Source organism: Peromyscus maniculatus, chromosome 7 (assembly GCF_049852395.1).
Source record: "Peromyscus maniculatus bairdii isolate BWxNUB_F1_BW_parent chromosome 7, HU_Pman_BW_mat_3.1, whole genome shotgun sequence".
Classification (NCBI taxonomy): domain Eukaryota; kingdom Metazoa; phylum Chordata; class Mammalia; order Rodentia; family Cricetidae; genus Peromyscus; species Peromyscus maniculatus.
In genome coordinates this window covers 18,586,723-18,612,159 of record NC_134858.1, presented here as the reverse complement: position 1 = coordinate 18,612,159, position 25,437 = coordinate 18,586,723, and the positions used below count along the sequence as shown (strand labels likewise).

General features: G+C 41.8%; 1 protein-coding gene across 1 annotated transcript in view; it reads left to right on the top strand.

The window, feature by feature from the left end:
- LOC143274202 (uncharacterized) overlaps window positions 1–25,437 on the top strand; it is a 143,693-nt gene that overhangs the window by 12,835 nt on the left and 105,421 nt on the right. The window contains exons 8-15 of the mRNA XM_076575897.1: window positions 760–784; window positions 3,493–3,600; window positions 7,708–7,766; window positions 8,567–8,591; window positions 11,347–11,448; window positions 17,766–17,840; window positions 20,330–20,371; window positions 22,894–22,935. Of these exons, the coding sequence (XP_076432012.1) occupies window positions 760–784; window positions 3,493–3,600; window positions 7,708–7,766; window positions 8,567–8,591; window positions 11,347–11,448; window positions 17,766–17,840; window positions 20,330–20,371; window positions 22,894–22,935 (478 nt within the window). The remainder of the gene's footprint in view (window positions 1–759; window positions 785–3,492; window positions 3,601–7,707; window positions 7,767–8,566; window positions 8,592–11,346; window positions 11,449–17,765; window positions 17,841–20,329; window positions 20,372–22,893; window positions 22,936–25,437) is intronic.

Genomic DNA, 25,437 nt, shown 5'->3' with positions numbered 1-25,437 from the left:
TGTCACTGCCTGTCTGTACAGACCTCCAGGTCTTCTATGGTTGGTACTGAGATTAAAGGCGTGTGTCTCCAATGCTGGATGTGTCCTTGAACACACAGAGATCCTCCTGGCTCTGCCTACTAAGTGCTGGGATTAAAGGCTTGAACTACCACCCGGCTTTTGCTATGGCTTGCTAATAGCTCTGACCCCCAGACAACTTTATTTATTAACATACAAATAAAATCACATTTCAGTACAAATAAAATATCACCACACACATTACCTGTGAAAAGTTTCTTTTCTAAGTGTCCTCTTACCTTTCTTCAGGGGACGTCTAAGGTTAAGGCAATTGGAATGTATTTTCCTAATTATTGATGTGGTAAAAGATTTTTAAGTCCATTATAAGGACATTAGGTGTTGAGATCTTTAAAGTGTGAAGTTAAAGTAAATAATCTGACACAGAGGCACCCCTTAGTAGGGATTCATCTCACAGTACCAGATTGTCTTAATAGTTCTCTGCCATTTTTCAGTGTAGCTTCCAGGAAACATTTGTAGGGGACAAAGAGGTATGTTTGCCTGATCTGGGATAAATGATCAAGAGTATGAAAAATACTTATGTTTTTCACACATTACCCAGCCTCGGGTGTTTTGTAGCAGTATCACACAACAAATTAATACAGAATCTTTCACTTGGCCACTCTTCCCCAAGTCACTAGAAGAACCAAAGACAAACAGAACTCAGTATTACCTGAACCTAAGAGTGTTTTCTCTAAATTGCAGGTCGAGTCACGGAAGTGCCGATGCCGTATGTATTCTGGAATGACTTGTTTTAAAAGTCACACTGTAGATAAGAATTGCATATTTACTGCACCGCTATTTTCAGAGAGACCTGGTAGCCATGAGAATGGCAGGTTTAGTTTCAAACAACTACTGATATTCCAAGAGACACATCATGGTTATGTGTCTTTAGTTCTCTCTTATTTACCTTACTAACCTTGGGATTTTGTGTGTCTGACAATATCTTTATGTGTGCTTCCCCCCAAAATATCTTGATTTTCCAACAAATTTTCAATTTAAATGAAAAACTTAAAGAGTTGTTCTCACTTTTGCCACATCAATTAATTTAAAACTCATTACAGATACATATGATGAATTCATTTCTCAGCATAACCTTACTAAAGAAGAATGTACCAGGACAGGGAGGCACATGAGCAAGAGGGCAAGCTAGGGAATACAAGGACAAAATGTGTTCCCAGATATGAAGTATATAGGTCACATTCCCAGCTATAAACTCTGCCTCTGACCCTGTCAAGAAATGGGTAGAAATTATGGAGGAATCCTAGCTTTCCATTTCTAGAATAATTCCAACTGACAGAGAACTCTTAGCTGTCTCACTGGTCAAAACTGCAGATAGCATCTATGCATTGTGCTGGAGATACAAGTTTAAAAAATAAAGCCTAGGTAGGCTCAGATTGTTTAGCTTACAGAAAACTAGGCTATCATACAGAAAGTGTTGGGCTTGATCCTCAGCACTGCAAACCCTGGGAAGTTGGTAATTCTTGTAATTCTAGGACTGTAGAGTAAGGAGTATGGTGATCAATCTGAGGCATTCCCTGGCCAGCCCAGATTGTGACATGAGACCCTGTCTGAAAAATTAAAACAGCTACCACCACAACAAAACTCAAAAAAGTTAAAGCTTATCTGCTTGTTGTCAAATTGATTTTGACAATGGGGGACTCTACATTGGAAAACATGGTGGACATGTGTCATAATTGGGTTTTACTTGAACATGGCTGATTCCAGGTGAATGCTTCAGCATTGTAGAAGGCATTAGTATAAGTCCAAAGAGCCACCCATCAGAACTGAAGCCTACTAAGTTATTAATACAGTCTCATTATTTTGACCATACTTCTATTCTGTTTTGTTTTTTGTTTTGTTTTGTTTTGTTTTTTTTCAAGACAGGGTTTCTCTGAGTAGTTTTGCTGCCTGTCCTGGATCTCACTCTGTAGACCAGGCTGGCCTTGAACTCAGAGATATCTGCCTGCTCTGCCTCCAAAGTGCTGGGATTAAAGGCATGCACCACCACCACCACCACCACCACCACCGCCCGGCAACCACACTTCTTTTCAAGATGAGGTACACTTATACTTGAAGGGAACTTCCCCTCACAGATGCTCTGTTTCCATGTTGGCCAAGAAATGTGAGCATAGGGAGCCATTACACTCAATGGATATATACAGTCATTATCGAACAATTTGATTTCATGTCAGGATTTCTAAATGCCTTGTGACTGAGAGTACCTCTCTAGGTTGAAGACATCTGCTACAGATTGTTTTTGTTAGGGGCAGATAGGACTGTGTATCTTGCTCGGGGATGGACTGTGAATAGTAGAGTTTGTAGTTTAGAAACTGGACACGGTTGAGGAAGCGTGAGCAGGGGAGGTGCGCACTTAGAGCTAGTGAAGGTTCTGCCCTTCTCTTCTCTGGACTTTTTCAGGCTCCACAGAGAGTGCCAAGGGCAGTCGTCACCTAGAAAGTGATGTGCGCAGACACATCCATTAAATCACCACGCCACCTAACTTCTTGTCCTGTTCACTGAGTTTGAATCTTATCCAGAGTATGTCAGTTGTAGGGAAGTGTTCCCCATCCCCACCACGGCTGTAATGTAACATCAGTGTTAGAATGACTTGGAGTCTGAGTCATTATGTGGTGTCTGGTCAGCATGGTTGTCTCATCATTAGAAAGACAGTGTAGAAGAGATGGACACATTTGAACTAACCAAACTCTCTCATATCACTTCTTTTGGAGAAAAGAACTGAAAAGTAGAACTTCCTTCCCTGTTTTGAGGTTTTTCTGTCAGGGCAATTATGTCACAGTGGCATGAAGATAACCCCTTACCTGCTTCCCTACCTCAATGTGATACACAATCTTCATGGACTGTAAAACACCATGGGTAGGTAAAGAATGAAAAGAAATACCCGTTGTCCACTGTTCTGGAGCTGTCTCTGGATCCACCCATTGCTGTCTTGGGATTGTTCTAGCATTCAGTAAACCCCACAGACCACTTCTCTAGACCTAGTACTATTCTGTAAGTCTTCATGTTTACTTACTGCTTTAGATTCATCAGGTTTAATGTAAGTGCTTAGGCAGTTGGAGTGTCATAGTGCCAAGAATTGGTGTCATAAGTAGCTGCATAAATTTCACTAGGTTTACATGGATCCTAAAGTGATTTGGATGCTGGCTGTCTCACACACTGAGTCACTTTGCTTCTCTGCTAATACTGGGCCATTCACATGAATTGAGACCTGACTGACCATGCCATTCTTGTGTTAAGTGGACACTTATGTTTGTGATCCTCCATTCAGAGTAACATTCTGAGTCATGCTTGGAAATCACTAATGAGGTCAAATGTTTATACACAGGACAGTTGTTAGTTTTCCCCGGGGGTGGGGGTCATTTGTTTATTTGTTAAATGCAATTGAGCTGACCTCTTTTTGTTGTGAATGCGTTGCAGTGAGATCTATGATGCAAAAGCTGGGGCTTAGGCACAGCAAGTCCTTCAGTGTGAGATCTGAAACAGCAAACGTGCATGTGAAGGAAAAGGCATGCGGCACCAGTGACGGTACTGTGGATATTCAGTAATGTGTTTGAGTTATTAATAGTCATTGGTGATGGTAATTGTACTAGATACTTTTCTGTTGCTACGATAATACACTATGACCAAAAGACACTTACAGAAGAAAGAGTTTATGTTGACTTAGGTTTCCAGAGGGGTAAATATCAATCATGGTGGGTGAAAGTCATGGCAGGCATACTGTCAGGAGCAGTAGGCTGAGAGATCACATTTTCAACAGCAAACAGGAAACAGCAAACTGGAAGTTGGGTGAGGCTAGAGATTCTCAAAGCCTGCCCACGGTGATGCATTTTCTCCAGCAATGCTCCACTTCCTAAACATGCTACAACTTTCCCAAACAGTATCAACCACCAGAGACCAAGGTTTCAATTACAGGAGCCTATGAGAAACATTTCTCAGCATACCACCATATTCCACTTCCTTGCCTCTGTAAGCTAATGACCGTATTATAATGCAAAATGCCTTTAGCTCAACTTGAAAAATCCCCAGAGGGTACAGCCCCAATTGATGATACATCTGCAACACACCTAAAGCTCAGGGGCCATTAAGAAAGAAGGCATAGAAAAGTTGTAAGAGCCAGAAGACCAGGAACTCTGCTTGAGGTTGTCTCCTAGAAATGGCAGGGAAGCTTCATCCATGCTACCTAACAGTATGGCTACCTAAACAAGACTGGAAGTACACCACCAATAGACATGCTAACATGGAAGTGGGGGATCTCATGGAGCCCCACTCACAGAAAAAGAAATATAGACAACTAAGGAATACTGAGAGCAGGAGATATAGTCTTCTTCAGAGACGAAGCCCCAGTTGCTTATTCAATAACAAGTGGTCAACCCTGAAATCATATACATGCAAGTAACAACAGATGGATTGAATAAGTTGTATTTATATCTGTAGGCTGAGAAGTCACATGTTCAAAAACCTACAAATAGGAAGGAGAGAGAATGAACTGGAATTAGGGTGAGGCTATGAGGCTTCAAACCCTACCTTAAGTAATACAATTCACTCAGCAAGGCTAGCTCCTAAAGGATCCACAATCTTCCCAACTGGTGCCCCAAACTGGGTACCAGATATCCAAATAGCTGAACCTAAACAGGATATTTCTGATTCAAACCACAGTCTACATCTCTTATTAAAAAGGTGGAAAATGCCTCATGTATTTTTAATGAGTGAAGTATTCAAAAGTAGAACTGCAATGATAGAACTTCAAAATGCATTTCAATGACTGTCGTGCTTCTCCCTGAATGATCTGAAGCAAAGGGAAGCAGAGCGGGTTCTCGGGTGAGGCAATGTGGCTTCACCCACTATCGACAGTAGTATGTAAATCACTCTCCACAGACATAGTTCCAAACATTGACATCATGGAGGATGGCAACACTGAAATTGAGTTGTCTCCTGAGAACAACGTGTATCTCGAAGACCATGGTAGGTCCTGGCATTCTTGGCCAGATCCAATGAAAGGGTCTATCAACAGTCAGGTTGTTCCTTCTGCTTGGGAGGCAAAAGAGGAAAGTCAATTTAAGGACTTCCAGATGGGCAGAAACAACGATGAGATTCTATTAATGATTAGTGGCTTTTCTTATTTTCTGTGACCAAATAACTGAGAAAAGCATTTTAATGGAGGAAAGGTTTATTTGGGCTATTATGACAAGGTGGTCATTCTGGCAGGGAAAATGTCTCAGCAGGTGTATGGCGCTGGCTGGTCATATTGCATCTGTACATAAGTGCATACACATGTACTCAGGAAGCAGAGACTAAACAGAAGTTAGACAGAGGTCTTTCCCCAGGGGCTTGCTTTCTCCAGGGATGCTCCATCTCCTGAAGCCTCTCTTAGGCAGTACCATAAGGTGAGGATAGAGTGCTCAAACTCATCAGGCTGTGCAGGACATTCCCTAATCAAACCAGAACACACAGTATATGATTTAAGGCTTTATGTAGATTGACCATTTCATGTCACATAATCTGAACTCTAGGCAAAAATACAAGAACCTGCTTTCTTATTTTTTCCACTTTGTCATCTTCTCTCAGAGGACTACAATATGTTTCAGGAACAAAGAAATGACCATGACATCTGATCAAGAGTTTAACATAGTTTGTCATAATCCTGGCAATTGATTTGAAGTCTGCTTGCTTTCCTGTGTCTTTATCCTACCTCTTCTTTCATTAATAAGTATTTTAGTAACTTCCTGTGTACTTCTTTTTGCTGAGACTGCACAGCTGATGTAGGGAATGTGCTTGGATACTGGGGAAGTTAGACAAAATGAAAATATAAAACACAGACATCTGTGTACACTTAAGATTGTTATGCATGTCTAATGGCATAGAAAGCAAATGACCTCATTTGTTACGTAAAAGGACCATCTTTCATTCAGAATCATTAGTTCCTGGGTCTTTGCATTCTTCTAGACCAGTAAATGGCTAGCTTAGCTGACACAGTACTTGCTTTCATGCACAAAGACTTTCCCATTGTGTGACCACATTTCTGAGGCAGATATAAGATGGTGGATTTCCCAAGTCTAAGAGTACTAGACATTTAAACAAACAATGTTAACCTACTAGTCTTTTCTGGCCAATTCATTGAAGATCTAATAACTGAAGTCATGCAATTGGAACATTTTAAAGAACAATACTGACCATACTTTAGAAATGGAATCTGAATATGCATCTAGGCCAACACAGGACAACATAGGCATTACTTTGAAAGTTTTAGCTGTCTCTGTGCAACAAATGTCTGTGTGAAATTAAAATAAATACTTTTAGGAAAAACAGGATCTATCTAGAACAATAGCTTGAGGATTTGTTATAGGGTTTTTGTGACTCTGTGGAGTATGTGAGGGTGCACTGTCTATGGCAGTACATTGTGCTGACAACTAGCCTTTCTCAGCATTTACACCAATAAGTTAGGTTCGCTAAGTTACTCAGGAGGAAAACAGACATGGACATTGTTTACTTCTTTAATGATGAAGCACAGGAATTGAAGAGATGTGATGATGAATAGATTCAAGGTCATGATGTTCTTAGGTGAAAGTGCCAAGGTTGAAATCAGATATGTAGCCCCCTAGTATGAGGTTCCAAACTGTTACCATGAACTTATATTTAGGCTATGAGGACATTAACAACCGTACAAAAGAATCTATCTTCTATCTAAATTTCTTAATTGCGGAAGCAAGTAGAATTCCAGGGGACAGATGATCAGTGTTCTCTGCCTTAATGTGAGTTGGGTAGTCTGAACCTGGACATTCACCTCACAGAATGAATACAAAGGATGACCCAGTAAAGAAAAACTAGCAGGAGAAAAAAACAATCTATAATGGTTCTTTAAGTGTAATAATGTCAGTATCTTGCACTTATCAGTAAAGTATGATTATGTATCAGGGAGTGAAAAATTTAGTGTCATTACATCATGTTCCTGATACTGCATGAATTTTTCTTGAACAATGTGTACATTTTGAAGATTAAAATTCTATATGCTAGGCCTACAATATGATTCAAAGGGTAAATGTATATTTCTTCCAGTGCTTAGTACCTGAGTGTCATTTCTCAGATCCATATGAAGGTAGAAAGAGAGAATCCACAATCTTGTCCTTTGACCCTTGGACAGATGTCACATAGTATGTATTCCTGTACATACACTTTGTATATGCATATACACAGGCAATGGCAAATAAGCAATTTAAAAAGTAAGATCATAGTAAATGAATGAAGAGTCTGTCTATGTTGATCTGTAGTGGCTGAAAGAGGTTAGCAGAGATCTAGAAAGACTTGAAATGGTCATAAAGTGATAGAAATCTGTCATTTAACATAACATTTATTTAAGTGTAGCCTAATCCAAGATGGATTATTTCACAGTGTGTTAGATTCCCTTTACGTAGGAGAACAAAAAGTCTCTACTTCATGTCTCTTGAAGTCTTGCCTTGTTTTCACTTTTCCTGGCAGGGAAAACTGTCTTGCAGCCCTTCAGCCATGTTTATTAATTCTGTGCACTGAGGCAAGGCATAGGGACTAAGTCCACATGTCACTGTCCCTAGCAACGTAAAAGCCCTTGACATATAACAGGTGGTACCATGAGCTGAAAGTTATATCCTGTTCCCCTAGATTTGTGTGAGGAGCATCCTCAGGCCTCAGAAGAAGGGTCAAAACCATCGTTGGTTGCGGTAAGATGGCCTTTCCATATCCTAACATAGAAAGGTTTCTTTCATGATACTTTATTTTTATGGGCATCAGATCTCAATAATAAAACTGTCCACACACTACAGGTATTAGAGTGTTTACATAGGAAAAGGACACAAGTCACCCATGATACGACACAGCACGAGAGGAAATTGTAAACCATGTCAGTTACCATAGTGGGTGTCAGGAGCTTTTCTTCTCACATAAGATTCCCCTTCAGACTAAAACATGTATAAGAAGCCAACAGGCATATTATATAGGAAAAGTTCCTGTTTCTTCTGTGAGTGTCTTCTTGTCTTTCTGCTGGGGTCTCCTAAGGTTAACACAGTTGGAATGTGTTTCCCCAAATATTGATATGGCAAAAGTTTCTGGTGTCTGCTAAGAGATATTGAGGCAGTGAGACCTTTAAGGTATGATGTTAGAGTAGATACTTGAGCAACAGAGACACTCCTTGGAGGGATTCATCTCACAGATTCTTATAATATTTCTCTACCACCTTCCAAAGAAGCTTTGAAGAAACCCTCAGTAGAGAATCAAGGGGTGAGTTTGCCGGATGTGGACTAAAGAGGCAAAGGTGTAAAATTCACTTATATTTTTCACACAGTAACTAGCTGCAGGTGTTTTGTAAGAGAATCACATAACAGACTAATATAGAATCTTCAAATGGGCTGTTCTTCTCAGTCCTGTTTACAAACTGTCCTAAGTCACAGGAAAAAAAAAACAGAAATCTGTGCAAACATAACTCAGTATGATCTGATCTAAGAGTGTTTTCTCTGAATTGCAGGTCCAGTCAAGGAGGCACAGATACAGTATGTATCTTGGAATGACATTTTTGGACACACTGTAGATAAGAACTCTGCATATACTTGTTGTCTTTGTCTGGTTCACAACTTCTATTTACTTGTTTATGTACAAATCTTTTTTAAATTTTAAGAAATCATCCTATTCCCCTCTCCCATTTCTTTTCAGATCTTCCCCACCTCCCCACCTGACAACTCCATGCCTCCTCTCTCTTTAGAAAGCAAACAGGCAATGTGAAAAACAATAAAAGTAATTTAAAAAAAGGAAAAAGCACACATATACACACCACACACACATACACACACACACACACACACACACACACACACACACACACACCCGCATTTAAACACAGAATCAGAAACTATAATATACTAGCAAAAGCTCAGTAAAACAGAAAATGCCAAACAAAACAATGTAAGACACAGAAATCTAGAAAAACACCATTGAGTTTGTTTTGTGTTGGCCATCTCCTGTTGGGCATGGGGACTGCCCTGGATTGTGGTTGACACACCACTGGGGAAAAGTACTTTTTCCTTTGTGAGAGCTTGTCAGCTGCAGATAGCTTCTTGGTTAGGGATGGGAGCCCATGTCTACTTCCAACTCTCAGCTCTAGGAGCCTGTCTGGCTTAAACCTGTGAAGTCAAGCTGTCACAGGCTCTATGAGGTCATATTGGTTCCTCATTCTTTTCAAAGCAATCTAATGGCAACAAGATTGTAAATTTAGGTAAGATAACAACAGATATCCCAAGAGACCTATCATGGTCCTGTGTATGTGGTTCTCTCATTTACTCTTGTTGGGATTTCATGTATCAACAAACATCTTTATGTGTTTTCTCCCAAAAGATTTTCCAATTACACATGTCAATTTTGTCAATGAAGAGATCTGAGGCCATGCCTTTCCTACATTACTTGGTTCAGAGCTCACCATAGCCATATATGTTGAATTCATTTCTCAGCATACCCTACTGCTACAGGACAACCAACTAGGAGAGGGATGTGAGTGACCAAGCTAGATAGCTAGGGACTACAAGAGCCAACCATGTTCCCATATATTTGGGATGAAAGTGACATTTTTAGAATTGGCTCAGATTTTCTCCCCATGGAGACATGAGCTGTCATTTTGCATGAATCCATTCAGCTTTCCAGCATATACCCAGAAAAAATCCTGCCTATAGAAAACACAAACAGTACCCTTTCTGTATCAGCGATCAGAAAACATAGGTAGCATCCATGGATCAGGTGACAGTCATTCACAACTGAGAAAGACAGAGAAAGCTATGGTGTACTTTGTTTGTGCTTTTGCTCTGTCATTGGAGTAGCAGGTCTTCATTTAGGAGTCTCTGGGTTTGATACTCAACAGTGCATAAAGTGTGATGTGGACACAACATAGGTTGGTTAATCTAGTACTCTAGAAGGGGGCTCATGGTTCTCATGAATTTAATCTCATCTCCAATCACTGGCCAGTCTAGGCCATAAGAAAATGCCTGAAAGACTCACTGAGAGGAGCTGACCATGTGAAGTAGTGGCAGAGGAATGCCATACAATTAAACAAGCGTTGTTCCCTTACTCCACTCCTTTGTGAGGAATGGTGACTTTTTGTAGTAGGGATTGAAAAGTAGAACATCTGTCCTGTTCTTTTTTTCTGTCATCTACTCAGGCACAGTGCCATTAGTAGCTAACTAGCACAGTGCCTTCAGGTCCAAAGTAGGAGATGTTGATTGTCTTCTTCTCTAGTGCCTTTCTGTGAAGGTAATACGAGATATGTGTGTGAACTTTAAAAAGCTGTGCTGTATAAATAATGAAGCAAGCATATGTTTATGTTCTTTCCAGAAGTCATCCAAACAGCCTCTCTGGTTGTAAGTATCACCATCCAGGTGGTGGTTCTGGAGAGACCAAGCACCATAGAGCACCTTTGTGGTACTAGTGCTTGTTACCAGTGTAGCTGAAGTTTTCCTGTGTCCCACCTGGTCCATGCTCAGGACAAACCTCTCTCAACTGCCAGTCCTGCAGCCACTTGGACCCAAGTAAACACACAGAGGCTTATATTAATTAAAACTCCTCGGCCATTAGCTCAGGCTTACCACTGACTAGCTCTAACATTTAAACTAATCAATAATTCTTATTTATGTTTAGCCACATGGCTTGGTACCGTTTCTCAGTTCTGCCTTCACATCTTGCTTCCTCTGTGTCTGGCTGGAGACTCCTGACTCAGCCTTCCTCTTCCCAGAATTCTCCTCTCTGCTCTTCCCGCCTATACTATACTTCCTGCCTAGCTACTGGCCAATCACCATTTTATTTATTAACCAATCATAGCCACACATTCACAGTATACAGAGCACTATCCACAGCAAACCAGAGCTCTTCCTTCATTTGCTTATTTAGATTCTTTAGGTGCAATGTAAGTTCTTAGGAAACTACAGTGTCAAGAGTCAAGAATGCAGAAGTGAGCAATTGCATTTTCAATGTGTTTACATGGCTATTGGAGGGATTTGGATGCTGGTCACTTCACACAGTCACACTGCCCTTCTGTTGATACTGTCTCACCCATGTGAATTGATACCCCACCTATACCGACCATGTCATATCTCCAATGAGTCAACACTGATTTCCAGGATTGTCCAAAGGTGATATTTTGAATCAGATGAGTGTACTCCCAAATCAGTAATGAGATGGAATGTTAAACATAAAACAGTTGTTAGTTCCTTATTTTTTTAAATGAATTCAGCAGAACTAAACATTCTTGTTTTGATTGCATTCAAGTTGTAGCCATATTGCGGAAGCTAGGCATTCGGTGCTCCGTTACCTCTACAATCAATGAAATGTCTGAAACAATGCTGCAAAAGACCTGTGGCACTAATGACGGTACAGTGGAAATTCAGTAATTAATTATAGTTATTATCAGTAGTTGTAGATTGTATAGTATCCCCACTATAAAGAGAATGAAGAATCATTGTAGTAGTTTTAAAGTGGAAATTAATTTCTCTAGTCCACCAGTAGAACTACCACCACAGAGCATAAAACCACATTGAAATGCCTATTTTGGTTCTGGTGGCATGATATGAACCAAAAGAAAGCAGAGATGGTTCTTGTGTGAGGCAGTGTGGCTTCACCTATGGCAGACACTGTGTGTGATTCACTCTCTCCCCTGGCTTTCTTTCAGTCATGGCTAATGATGATGATCACAGTGCTGAGAATGACTTGTGTAGTCAGACCCACCTGAAAAACAAAGACTCTTACCTGTAGGTCATGGACTCTGGGTCAGATGCAGTGTGAGGCCTTCTAAACAGACAGAAACCATGATGAGACTCTCATGGAATCATTCATTGGTTTTGTTTGGTTTTTTTTCCACCTTGATATGACCTAAGAAGATTCACTGAAGGAAGGAAGTGTCCATGTGACTTATTGAAGGGGGATCATTCTGTAATGTTTGAGAGAACCTGGCAGCTGGCAGGGAAGGCTAGGTGGCCTCATTTGCAGGAGACCACTTTGGTATGTTGCATCCATACCAAGGAAACAGAATAAGCAGAGGTGGAACTGGACTCCAACACCTGGAGGTTGGCCCTAAATGACTCACTAACTCAGGATAGGCTCCACACCCCAAAGCTCCCAAACACTCCACATGCAGCACCACCTGCATACAATTCAATCCAGAACACACATAGCCATGTACATTGACCGTGTCCTGCCACTTAATATGAGTCTACTTAGGAAACTGAGAGGCTACAAGAACCCACTCTATTTTATTGCCCCTTTGTCATCCTTTTCCACAAAGGAAGACAGTAAATTCCAAGTACAAAGAAATGACTGTGTTGTGTGGTCCAGAAATGCATGTAGTTTGTTTTCATCTGTGTTAGCAAACCAAAGCCCATGTTCCTGCCGCCTTCTCTTCCCAATGCTTTCATTTATAATTATTTCCTTCATGCCATCACTTATGGAAAATATGCATATGAAAATAGGAACTGATTGTTGACAAGGTCAATCAGATGAACACATGTCATACAAACAAAAATCTTTGCAATCTTAAAAATTAATGTCTAGGGGCCTGTGAATAAATAGAATGGAAGAACTAACTTGTTGTATAAAGATCAGCCTGTCTCTGAACAGTAAGTTTTCCCATGTCCCTTTCTATATCTTTTTGAGGGCAAAGGAGGTAACTCTTTTGATAAAGTGTTTGCTTTGTAAACCTGAGGCTTCCATCAATTGGCCCACATCTAAAGGGAATCACCTTCATATGTATGAGGCCTTAATGATGTAAGATGATGGCCTTTCTTTATCTTGCAACACTTGATATCTTAATATATAATGTTAATCCATCCTCTGTTCTGGGGTTCATTTCATTCAAGCAGGATCTATGGATCTTAGGTAACTGGAACACTCTGGGGAACAATGCTGGACTTACTTTAAGAACAGGCACTATTGCCAGTAGTGGAGGTATTTGTAAACCTTTCTCTAAGTCTTCCAAACCTGAGTCTGTGTGAAAGTAAAATTAGTATCTTCAGGATCATCATAGTCAGACAGACATTCAGACAGAATGAATATACATCTCACAGGTAGTTTGTGGAGATTGCAAATGCAAATATTATACTTTGGTAGAAAGGGTAGAATTTCACCCCCCCACCCCCCCCAAAAAAAGGGGTTGTCGCTATCCCTGTTTATATTCATCTTGATAGGGTGGGTTTTTCAGGCAATCAGGTGCCTGCCTCGCTAACATAACAATTTTGCCATGCATTGGCACATCAACACACTGGGCTAGAGTTGGATGTTAGGGAGTGAAGAAAGGACAGACACACAGACACATGTACAGAAAGACGGGGTCAGAGTGTAGGGTTGAGGTGTAAGCTCTGATGCAGGGCATCTACTAACTCTAGCAACCTGAAATTTCGGTGTGTGTATTAGGTACATCACAGGGGGAGTGGCTGGCTGCTTGCTGGCAGGAAGTCTCCACAGGCAAGCAGTCTCAGGCCTAACCTTCCAGACCAGGAAGATGCAGCTGCTGGTTTTTGTACACACTGATCAGGCACCAGTAAACACTTGCACTTGAACAAGAAGAAGGCTTTGCCGACTTCCAGCCTGGCCCACCTGGGAGAAAGGCTTTGCCCATTTCCCCTGGGCTGTGCCCTTGTCAATAATACACACTTGCTCAGGACTTCACTCCCTCAGGGCTTCTTCTGTTCCTACAAACAGGCCAGTGGCTCAAGGGGGAAGCCCTCGTCTTTGTGAGGCATTACTTGTAACACTGATCTTAAAAGGTCGTATAATAAAACATCCAGAGTCAGATAGTGGAGTGAAAGCTGAAAGATCAGAGAAGCAGAACAGCCAGCCCCTAGCTTACCTCTATGAAATCCTCAGCCTCAAGAGAGCAAGTTCCTGTTTCCTCACACCTTATGTACCTTTCTATGTTCTGCCATATTGCTTCCTGGGATTAAAGGCGTGTGTCACCACTGCCTGATTCTGTTTCTCTCATGTGTAGTCCAGTGTGACCTTGAACTCACAGAGATCCAGACAGATCTCTACCTCCTGAGTGATAGGATTAAGGGCGTGTGCCACCACAGCCTGATAGCTATGTCTGATTTAGTGGCTGCCTCTGTCCACTGATCACCAGGTAAACTTTATTAGGGTTCACAATATATCACCACATTAATAATGTAAGATGGTGCGTTTTCCAGGCCTAACAGTACAAGACATTGTCATAGGCAGTGCTATTCCTCCCAGAATTCTGAGCTCATGTTAATCAGAGAGTCTCTACTCACCATGGTTGTGCAATTGGAACGTTGTAGAGACCATTACTGACCTTCCTTAGGAGTGAACACTGACTATGCGCTTAGGCAAACATAGGAATTATTTTAAAACTTTTGATTCTGTCTGTACAACCCAGCCCTGTGTGAGAGGACACTGCTGTCATGTTAGGCAGGATATATGCAAGAACAATCGCTTTAGAGACCGTGACGTAGGCCTTCTGTGGGACCGTGTAAGGACTGTGGCAGAGCATCCTGCCAATAACTAACTTTCCTCAGCATTTCTGTCCCATGTCTTGTGTTCATTAGGTCACTCAGAAACAGCACAGATGTGTGTCCATTTTCAATTAAGATCTGCATTCCCTGTGCAGATTCAAAGAGACACAATTATGAGGGAATGAAAACACCCAGTGCTATTATGTGAAAGGGGCAATGAGGGACTCCAACGTGTGGGTCCAGATTTAGAGGCTCCCCTCTGCTGTCATTAGCCAGATAAGAGGTTCTGTAGTCTGTGTAAATTTCTGGATTTCCAAAGCCTTTGTGAATGCATAGGATAAGGTAGAGTTTCAGGTAATATGTTAAAGCACAGCCCAGGGTGGGCATTGCTGCGGGAATCCTTTTCTCATCACTGTGGTGATGTCAAAAGCACATAGAAAGAACCAATGCTGACACAGAGTGTTGAGGCTCACAATTTGGGGAAAGGGAAAACCACACCCTATAACTACCAGATCTCCCCTCACTCTATCATAAGGCCATTTAGAGCTCTTATCTACTAAGACCCCAGTCAACATTAAGTTATTTTATTTACTTATTGATTGATTGTATATATAGCATTCTGTGTGCAAGTATGCCTGCAGGCCAGAAGAGTCCACCAGATCTCATTATAGATGGCTGTGAGTCACCATGTGGTTGCTGGGAATTGATCTCAGAACCTCTGTAAGAGCAGCTTGTGCTCTTAACCTCTGAGCCATCTCTCCAGCCCCCAACACTAAGTTACTAATCTGGTTTCACTCCTTCTATTGACCATAAATATTTCAAGGGATCTAGACTGTGTCTCCACAAAATACTTGCCCTTACTGATGGTCGGTCTCCATGTTGGCTGGTAAGGGAGAACATGGGGAACATGTGTACTCAGTGGATCCACACAGCCAGCATTGACAAGTCATCATTTCTAAGATGCCTTTTGTTCCCCAAGGCATATCTATGTGATTAGGCATTAGGTAAAGGGGGGCTTTGGTTAAGGGAATGTGGGACTATCTTGCTCTTGGGTACAGTATGAACAGAAAATTTTGTAGAGCAGAAACTGGACTCTGAGAAAGGAGCAAGCAAGGTTAAGTACATACTTTGAGCTAGAAAAGCCATTGCCCTCGTCTTAGGCATGTTTAGTCCAGGCAATACAGACAGCACTGAGGGCAGTAGTTATGAAGAAAGTGGTATCTACAGATGCAGTCCATTAACTCGGCAAAGCATCCAGATTTGTCCCAGCCTGTCAGTCAAGATTGAGGGCTTATGTGGGGTTTGTTGACTGAAGGGAATCTTTTCTCCAGTCATCACGTGACAAGTGTTTCAGAGTAACTTGGAGTCAGACTCCTGGTGAGGGCCTTCTCCTAGTGTGGTTGTCTGATCATTATAAATTTGCACTGAGAGAAGCCTGACATTGTAGTGATAAATTACTAGTCATTTGAACTAACCTGGTTCCTCATATTGCTTCTTCTAAAGGAAATGGTCTTTTATTTATTTATTTATTTATTTATTTATTTATTTATTTATTTATTTATTTATTTATTTATTTTTTCTTGAGTCAGGGTTGCAAAAGTAGAATAGCGATCCTTGTTTCAGTTTCTTTGTTCTGTCAGATAATTCAGTCTGTAATCTTTTTTTTTTTTTTGGTTTTTCGAGACAGGGTTTCTTTGCATAGCTTTGTACCTTTCCTGGAGATCACTTGGTAGCCCAGGCTGTCCTCGAACTCACAGAGATCTGCCTGGCTCTGCCTCCCTAGGGCTGGGATTAAAGGCTGTGCCACCACCACCCAGCTCGGTCTGTAATCTTAAAGTGATTATTACAGTGTCCTCAGACAATAACAAGAAGTAGAGATGGTCCCTTACCAGTGCCTCCATTTGTTGGTGATCTTATATATTTAACACGGATTGTAAAACATCATGTTATGTGAGGAATGAAAAGTGGTGAAGGAAATAAAAAGGAAATTTAATATTTCAAAAGAAAGAAAGAAAGAGAAAAAGAAAGAAAGAGAGGAAGAAAGAAAGAAAGAAAGAAAGAAAAAGAAAGAAATAGAAAGAAAAGGAAAAAGAAAAAGAAAAAGAAAGAAAGAGGAATGAAAGAAAAAGAAAAGAAGCGACCATTTCCCCTGACCTGGCAGTGTACATACACTATCTCTGAATCTGACTGTGGCCTCTTGCTGATTTTTCTGGCCTTTGGCAAACCCCACAGAGCTCCCTTTTTAGTGCTAGTGATTTTCTTTGGGGCTTGACATTCATTTACTTTTTTAGATTCGTTAGGCTTAATGGGAGTCCTTAGGAAGTTGTACTGTCAGTTTCAAGAACAGAGAAGTGAGGAACTGCACAGACTTCACTGTGTTTACATACTCAGTCAAATGCTCTTCTGTCAATACTGTCTCATCTACCTGGATTGAGATCTTCCATACACTGACCATGTTGGATGTGCTTTAAATGTTCACTGATGTCCTTGATCTTACAGAAGTGACATTCTGAATTAAAACAATGTGCTTACAAATCAGCAATGAGATCAAATGTTTATCATAGAACAAAGACTAATTTTCCTTTTATTTTATGATTCACCAAACCTAGTTTTGCTGTGATGCATTCTAGTTTCTGCTACACAGAAAAAAATGGGTTTCAGAAGTACCAAGGTTCCTGAACAGAGTGACATACCTCAAAAAAAGACCTTGCAAAAAGTCGAAAAGTCCTGTAGCACTTATGACGGTACTGTGGAAATTCAATAGTTTGTGCTTTAGATTTAAGCAATTTGAAGGTATTTGACCTGCCATGTATGTTGGTACACATGTTGCCTAGTACCAGTGGAGGCCAGAGAGGGCATTGGATCACCAAGAATTGGAATTACACATGGTAGTGAACCACTGTGTTGGTACTGGGAATCAAACCCTTGTCCTTTGGAAGAGCAGTGCTCTTAACCACTGAGCCATCTCTCAAGTCCCTAGTTTGTTATTAACAGTAGCTACAAATAAGATGGTATCTCCTCTGTAAAAAAAATGAACATATTTTGCAGTATTTTTAATATGTGAAGTGTTACTTTATCTCATGAGTAGAATGTCTATTGTGGTTCTCAGTGAGTGATGTGAACCAAAGAAATGCTGAGTTTGTTCTTGTGTAAGGTAGCAAGGCTTCACCTACTACAGTCACTGAGGTATGAGTCATTCACTCACTCTCTCCACTTTCTTCCTTCCAGACATCGATGATGATGAGGAGGACAACAATGAAGATGATTTTGGTAAGGAGAACAACCTTCAAAGTGATGCTCTTGGTAGTAGTAGGTAATGGTATTCCTGGCCACATCCACCTCTCCACTGACTTCCATGTATCAATGATAGTGATGAGGATGACTCTGAGGATGACTTGGGTAAGGAGAACAGCCTTCAAAGCAATGATGTTGGTGGTGGTAGGTCATTCCTGGTCAGATCCATCTCTCTACTGACTTTCATCCAGATTTCAATGGAATGGATGAGGACAACATTGATAATGACTTGGGTAGAAAGACCAACCTGCAAATGCTGAACCTGTTAGTGGTAGGTAAAGGCATTCCTGGTCAGATCCAGTGAACAATCTAGCAGCGATCAAGTTATTCCTTCTGCTTGGAAGGCAGGGGAAGAAAGTCCACTCAAGGGTCCTTCAGTGGACAGAAGTATCAGCCAGGGTCTGTTCCCGAATCACCGTGTTTCAGTTTCTTTTCTCATTGCTATGATGAAATAAGTGACATGGAACAGGTTGATGGAGGAAGGGTTTATTGTGGCTTATTGTTAAAGTGGATCACTGCATCATGTTGGTGGAGACAGGGAAGCTGGCAGGGAACTCAAAGGCTTGCAGAGTTGTAGCTCTCAGACAGTCACCCACAGCATACAGGCCTGTCTTGGAGGCTCATGCCAGCTCCACTCCAAAAACACTGCCTTCCACATCCTGCCATCTCTAATATGCTGAGGTCTCCTAGCAACCGAGCGTGGACATCCACCTATGTCCTTGCCTAGCCTCTCTCTAGGGACTCTGGCCCTTCCACATGGTGGCAAGCCTCAGCTGCTTTCCGTGACCCCTCAGTCCTGTAGCTTTTCTGCCACCATAGCAAGTAGCACATAGGAGACCCCGACACATCACCAAGTTTGGGTGCCAGCTTGGGATGCGGCCTGGCCCCGCTCTGAGCCAGAGCTTCTGTGTGCGGATGTGAAGGAAATAGTTCTAAGAAGAGCTTGTGTCTGTGATGCTGGTCCCCTAGTCATCTGATTTCCCAGTCCTGGACACCCAGTAGCCATTGTCCCAGTAAAGGACAGAAGGTTTCACTTCACAGATTCTTAACCCAAACTTCTCACAAGCAGTTCCCAAGAGACGTGGCTGCCCTCTCCCCCCCTCTCCACAAGCCAAGACTCGCTTGTCTACCTTCCTTTCATCATTCTTGTTTTCCAAATTTCTACATGCAAGCTTATTCAGTTTTGAGCATTCAGTGGATCTTCTGTGTCAAAACACCACATTTCCATAATCCTCCCCCAAGCAACATGATCAGGTCCGTCACAGCAATAACCCATCTTTCTGGCACTGTTTTCTGTATTAGTTGTTTTGTTGTTACTATAATAAAACACCAGAATCACAGTGGAAGAAAACAACTTTGGCTTCCGTTGCAGTGATACGGTGGATATTGGCCAAGGCATGGTGGAGAAGGTGATGTTTTCAGGCATGGAAGTGGTGCACATACATCCATACAGGCACTCATAGCTGAACAAACAAACAAACAAACCCAACGTGTTTGATTCCCAGATTACATGAAGAGAGAAGAAATTCCACAAAGCTGTCCTCTGAACCCACACCCATGACATGGTACACACACACACACACACACACACACACACACACACACACACACAGTATTAGTACATAAAATTATTTTGGATGCTGGCCATTCTGCACACTCAGTCAAATGCTCTTCTGTCAATACTGTCTCATCTACCTGGATTGAGATCTTCCATACACTGACCATGTTGGATGTGCTTTAAATGTTCACTGATGTCCTTGATCTTACAGAAGTGACATTCTGAATTAAAACAATGTGCTTACAAATCAGCAATGAGATCAAATGTTTATCATAGAACAAAGACTAATTTTCCTTTTATTTTATGATTCACCAAACCTAGTTTTGCTGTGATGCATTCTAGTTTCTGCTACACAGAAAAAAATGGGTTTCAGAAGTACCAAGGTTCCTGAACAGAGTGACATACCTCAAAAAAAGACCTTGCAAAAAGTCGAAAAGTCCTGTAGCACTTATGACGGTACTGTGGAAATTCAATAGTTTGTGCTTTAGATTTAAGCAATTTGAAGGTATTTGACCTGCCATGTATGTTGGTACACATGTTGCCTAGTACCAGTGGAGGCCAGAGAGGGCATTGGATCACCAAGAATTGGAATTACACATGGTAGTGAACCACTGTGTTGGTACTGGGAATCAAACCCTTGTCCTTTGGAAGAGCAGTGCTCTTAACCACTGAGCCATCTCTCAAGTCCCTAGTTTGTTATTAACAGTAGCTACAAATAAGATGGTATCTCCTCTGTAAAAAGAATGAACATATTTTGCAGTATTTTTAATATGTGAAGTGTTACTTTATCTCATGAGTAGAATGTCTATTGTGGTTCTCAGTGAGTGATGTGAACCAAAGAAATGCTGAGTTTGTTCTTGTGTAAGGTAGCAAGGCTTCACCTACTACAGTCACTGAGGTATGAGTCATTCACTCACTCTCTCCACTTTCTTCCTTCCAGACATCGATGATGATGAGGAGGACAACAATGAAGATGATTTTGGTAAGGAGAACAACCTTCAAAGTGATGCTCTTGGTAGTAGTAGGTAATGGTATTCCTGGCCACATCCACCTCTCCACTGACTTCCATGTATCAATGATAGTGATGAGGATGACTCTGAGGATGACTTGGGTAAGGAGAACAGCCTTCAAAGCAATGATGTTGGTGGTGGTAGGTCATTCCTGGTCAGATCCATCTCTCTACTGACTTTCATCCAGATTTCAATGGAATGGATGAGGACAACATTGATAATGACTTGGGTAGAAAGACCAACCTGCAAATGCTGAACCTGTTAGTGGTAGGTAAAGGCATTCCTGGTCAGATCCAGTGAACAATCTAGCAGCGATCAAGTTATTCCTTCTGCTTGGAAGGCAGGGGAAGAAAGTCCACTCAAGGGTCCTTCAGTGGACAGAAGTATCAGCCAGGGTCTGTTCCCGAATCACCGTGTTTCAGTTTCTTTTCTCATTGCTATGATGAAATAAGTGACATGGAACAGGTTGATGGAGGAAGGGTTTATTGTGGCTTATTGTTAAAGTGGATCACTGCATCATGTTGGTGGAGACAGGGAAGCTGGCAGGGAACTCAAAGGCTTGCAGAGTTGTAGCTCTCAGACAGTCACCCACAGCATACAGGCCTGTCTTGGAGGCTCATGCCAGCTCCACTCCAAAAACACTGCCTTCCACATCCTGCCATCTCTAATATGCTGAGGTCTCCTAGCAACCGAGCGTGGACATCCACCTATGTCCTTGCCTAGCCTCTCTCTAGGGACTCTGGCCCTTCCACATGGTGGCAAGCCTCAGCTGCTTTCCGTGACCCCTCAGTCCTGTAGCTTTTCTGCCACCATAGCAAGTAGCACATAGGAGACCCCGACACATCACCAAGTTTGGGTGCCAGCTTGGGATGCGGCCTGGCCCCGCTCTGAGCCAGAGCTTCTGTGTGCGGATGTGAAGGAAATAGTTCTAAGAAGAGCTTGTGTCTGTGATGCTGGTCCCCTAGTCATCTGATTTCCCAGTCCTGGACACCCAGTAGCCATTGTCCCAGTAAAGGACAGAAGGTTTCACTTCACAGATTCTTAACCCAAACTTCTCACAAGCAGTTCCCAAGAGACGTGGCTGCCCTCTCCCCCCCTCTCCACAAGCCAAGACTCGCTTGTCTACCTTCCTTTCATCATTCTTGTTTTCCAAATTTCTACATGCAAGCTTATTCAGTTTTGAGCATTCAGTGGATCTTCTGTGTCAAAACACCACATTTCCATAATCCTCCCCCAAGCAACATGATCAGGTCCGTCACAGCAATAACCCATCTTTCTGGCACTGTTTTCTGTATTAGTTGTTTTGTTGTTACTATAATAAAACACCAGAATCACAGTGGAAGAAAACAACTTTGGCTTCCGTTGCAGTGATACGGTGGATATTGGCCAAGGCATGGTGGAGAAGGTGATGTTTTCAGGCATGGAAGTGGTGCACATACATCCATACAGGCACTCATAGCTGAACAAACAAACAAACAAACCCAACGTGTTTGATTCCCAGATTACATGAAGAGAGAAGAAATTCCACAAAGCTGTCCTCTGAACCCACACCCATGACATGGTACACACACACACACACACACACACACACACACACACACACACACAGTATTAGTACATAAAATTATTTTGGATGCTGGCCATTCTGCACACTCAGTCAAATGCTCTTCTGTCAATACTGTCTCATCTACCTGGATTGAGATCTTCCATACACTGACCATGTTGGATGTGCTTTAAATGTTCACTGATGTCCTTGATCTTACAGAAGTGACATTCTGAATTAAAACAATGTGCTTACAAATCAGCAATGAGATCAAATGTTTATCATAGAACAAAGACTAATTTTCCTTTTATTTTATGATTCACCAAACCTAGTTTTGCTGTGATGCATTCTAGTTTCTGCTACACAGAAAAAAATGGGTTTCAGAAGTACCAAGGTTCCTGAACAGAGTGACATACCTCAAAAAAAGACCTTGCAAAAAGTCGAAAAGTCCTGTAGCACTTATGACGGTACTGTGGAAATTCAATAGTTTGTGCTTTAGATTTAAGCAATTTGAAGGTATTTGACCTGCCATGTATGTTGGTACACATGTTGCCTAGTACCAGTGGAGGCCAGAGAGGGCATTGGATCACCAAGAATTGGAATTACACATGGTAGTGAACCACTGTGTTGGTACTGGGAATCAAACCCTTGTCCTTTGGAAGAGCAGTGCTCTTAACCACTGAGCCATCTCTCAAGTCCCTAGTTTGTTATTAACAGTAGCTACAAATAAGATGGTATCTCCTCTGTAAAAAGAATGAACATATTTTGCAGTATTTTTAATATGTGAAGTGTTACTTTATCTCATGAGTAGAATGTCTATTGTGGTTCTCAGTGAGTGATGTGAACCAAAGAAATGCTGAGTTTGTTCTTGTGTAAGGTAGCAAGGCTTCACCTACTACAGTCACTGAGGTATGAGTCATTCACTCACTCTCTCCACTTTCTTCCTTCCAGACATCGATGATGATGAGGAGGACAACAATGAAGATGATTTTGGTAAGGAGAACAACCTTCAAAGTGATGCTCTTGGTAGTAGTAGGTAATGGTATTCCTGGCCACATCCACCTCTCCACTGACTTCCATGTATCAATGATAGTGATGAGGATGACTCTGAGGATGACTTGGGTAAGGAGAACAGCCTTCAAAGCAATGATGTTGGTGGTGGTAGGTCATTCCTGGTCAGATCCATCTCTCTACTGACTTTCATCCAGATTTCAATGGAATGGATGAGGACAACATTGATAATGACTTGGGTAGAAAGACCAACCTGCAAATGCTGAACCTGTTAGTGGTAGGTAAAGGCATTCCTGGTCAGATCCAGTGAACAATCTAGCAGCGATCAAGTTATTCCTTCTGCTTGGAAGGCAGGGGAAGAAAGTCCACTCAAGGGTCCTTCAGTGGACAGAAGTATCAGCCAGGGTCTGTTCCCGAATCACCGTGTTTCAGTTTCTTTTCTCATTGCTATGATGAAATAAGTGACATGGAACAGGTTGATGGAGGAAGGGTTTATTGTGGCTTATTGTTAAAGTGGATCACTGCATCATGTTGGTGGAGACATGGAAGCTGGCAGGGAACTCAAAGGCTTGCAGAGTTGTAGCTCTCAGACAGTCACCCACAGCATACAGGCCTGTCTTGGAGGCTCATGCCAGCTCCACTCCAAAAACACTGCCTTCCACATCCTGCCATCTCTAATATGCTGAGGTCTCCTAGCAACCGAGCGTGGACATCCACCTATGTCCTTGCCTAGCCTCTCTCTAGGGACTCTGGCCCTTCCACATGGTGGCAAGCCTCAGCTTCTTTCCATGACCCCTCAGTCCTGTAGCTTTTCTGCCACCATAGCAAGTAGCACATAGGAGACCCCGACACATCACCAAGTTTGGGTGCCAGCTTGGGATGCGGCCTGGCCCCGCTCTGAGCCAGAGCTTCTGTGTGCGGATGTGAAAGAAATAGTTCTAAGAAGAGCTTGTGTCTGTGATGCTGGTCCCCTAGTCATCTGATTTCCCAGTCCTGGACACCCAGTAGCCATTGTCCCAGTAAAGGACAGAAGGTTTCACTTCACAGATTCTTAACCCAAACTTCTCACAAGCAGTTCCCAAGAGACGTGGCTGCCCTCTCCCCCTCCACAAGCCAAGACTCGCTTGTCTACCTTCCTTTCATCATTCTTGTTTTCCAAATTTCTACATGCAAGCTTATTCAGTTTTGAGCATTCAGTGGATCTTCTGTGTCAAAACACCACATTTCCATAATCCTCCCCCAAGCAACATGATCAGGTCCGTCACAGCAATAACCCATCTTTCTGGCACTGTTTTCTGTATTAGTTGTTTTGTTGTTACTATAATAAAACACCAGAATCACAATGGAAGAAAACAACTTTGGCTTCCGTTGCAGTGATACGGTGGATATTGGCCAAGGCATGGTGGAGAAGGTGATGTTTTCAGGCATGGAAGTGGTGCACATACATCCATACAGGCACTCATAGCTGAACAAACAAACAAACAAACCCAACGTGTTTGATTCCCAGATTACATGAAGAGAGAAGAAATTCCACAAAGCTGTCCTCTGAACCCACACCCATGACATGGTACACACACACACACACACACACACACACACACACACACACACACAGTATTAGTACATAAAATTATTTTGGATGCTGGCCATTCTGCACACTCAGTCAAATGCTCTTCTGTCAATACTGTCTCATCTACCTGGATTGAGATCTTCCATACACTGACCATGTTGGATGTGCTTTAAATGTTCACTGATGTCCTTGATCTTACAGAAGTGACATTCTGAATTAAAACAATGTGCTTACAAATCAGCAATGAGATCAAATGTTTATCATAGAACAAAGACTAATTTTCCTTTTATTTTATGATTCACCAAACCTAGTTTTGCTGTGATGCATTCTAGTTTCTGCTACACAGAAAAAAATGGGTTTCAGAAGTACCAAGGTTCCTGAACAGAGTGACATACCTCAAAAAAAGACCTTGCAAAAAGTCCTGTAGCACTTATGACGGTACTGTGGAAATTCAATAGTTTGTGCTTTAGATTTAAGCAATTTGAAGGTATTTGACCTGCCATGTATGTTGGTACACATGTTGCCTAGTACCAGTGGAGGCCAGAGAGGGCATTGGATCACCAAGAATTGGAATTACACATGGTAGTGAACCACTGTGTTGGTACTGGGAATCAAACCCTTGTCCTTTGGAAGAGCAGTGCTCTTAACCACTGAGCCATCTCTCAAGTCCCTAGTTTGTTATTAACAGTAGCTACAAATAAGATGGTATCTCCTCTGTAAAAAGAATGAACATATTTTGCAGTATTTTTAATATGTGAAGTGTTACTTTATCTCATGAGTAGAATGTCTATTGTGGTTCTCAGTGAGTGATGTGAACCAAAGAAATGCTGAGTTTGTTCTTGTGTAAGGTAGCAAGGCTTCACCTACTACAGTCACTGAGGTATGAGTCATTCACTCACTCTCTCCACTTTCTT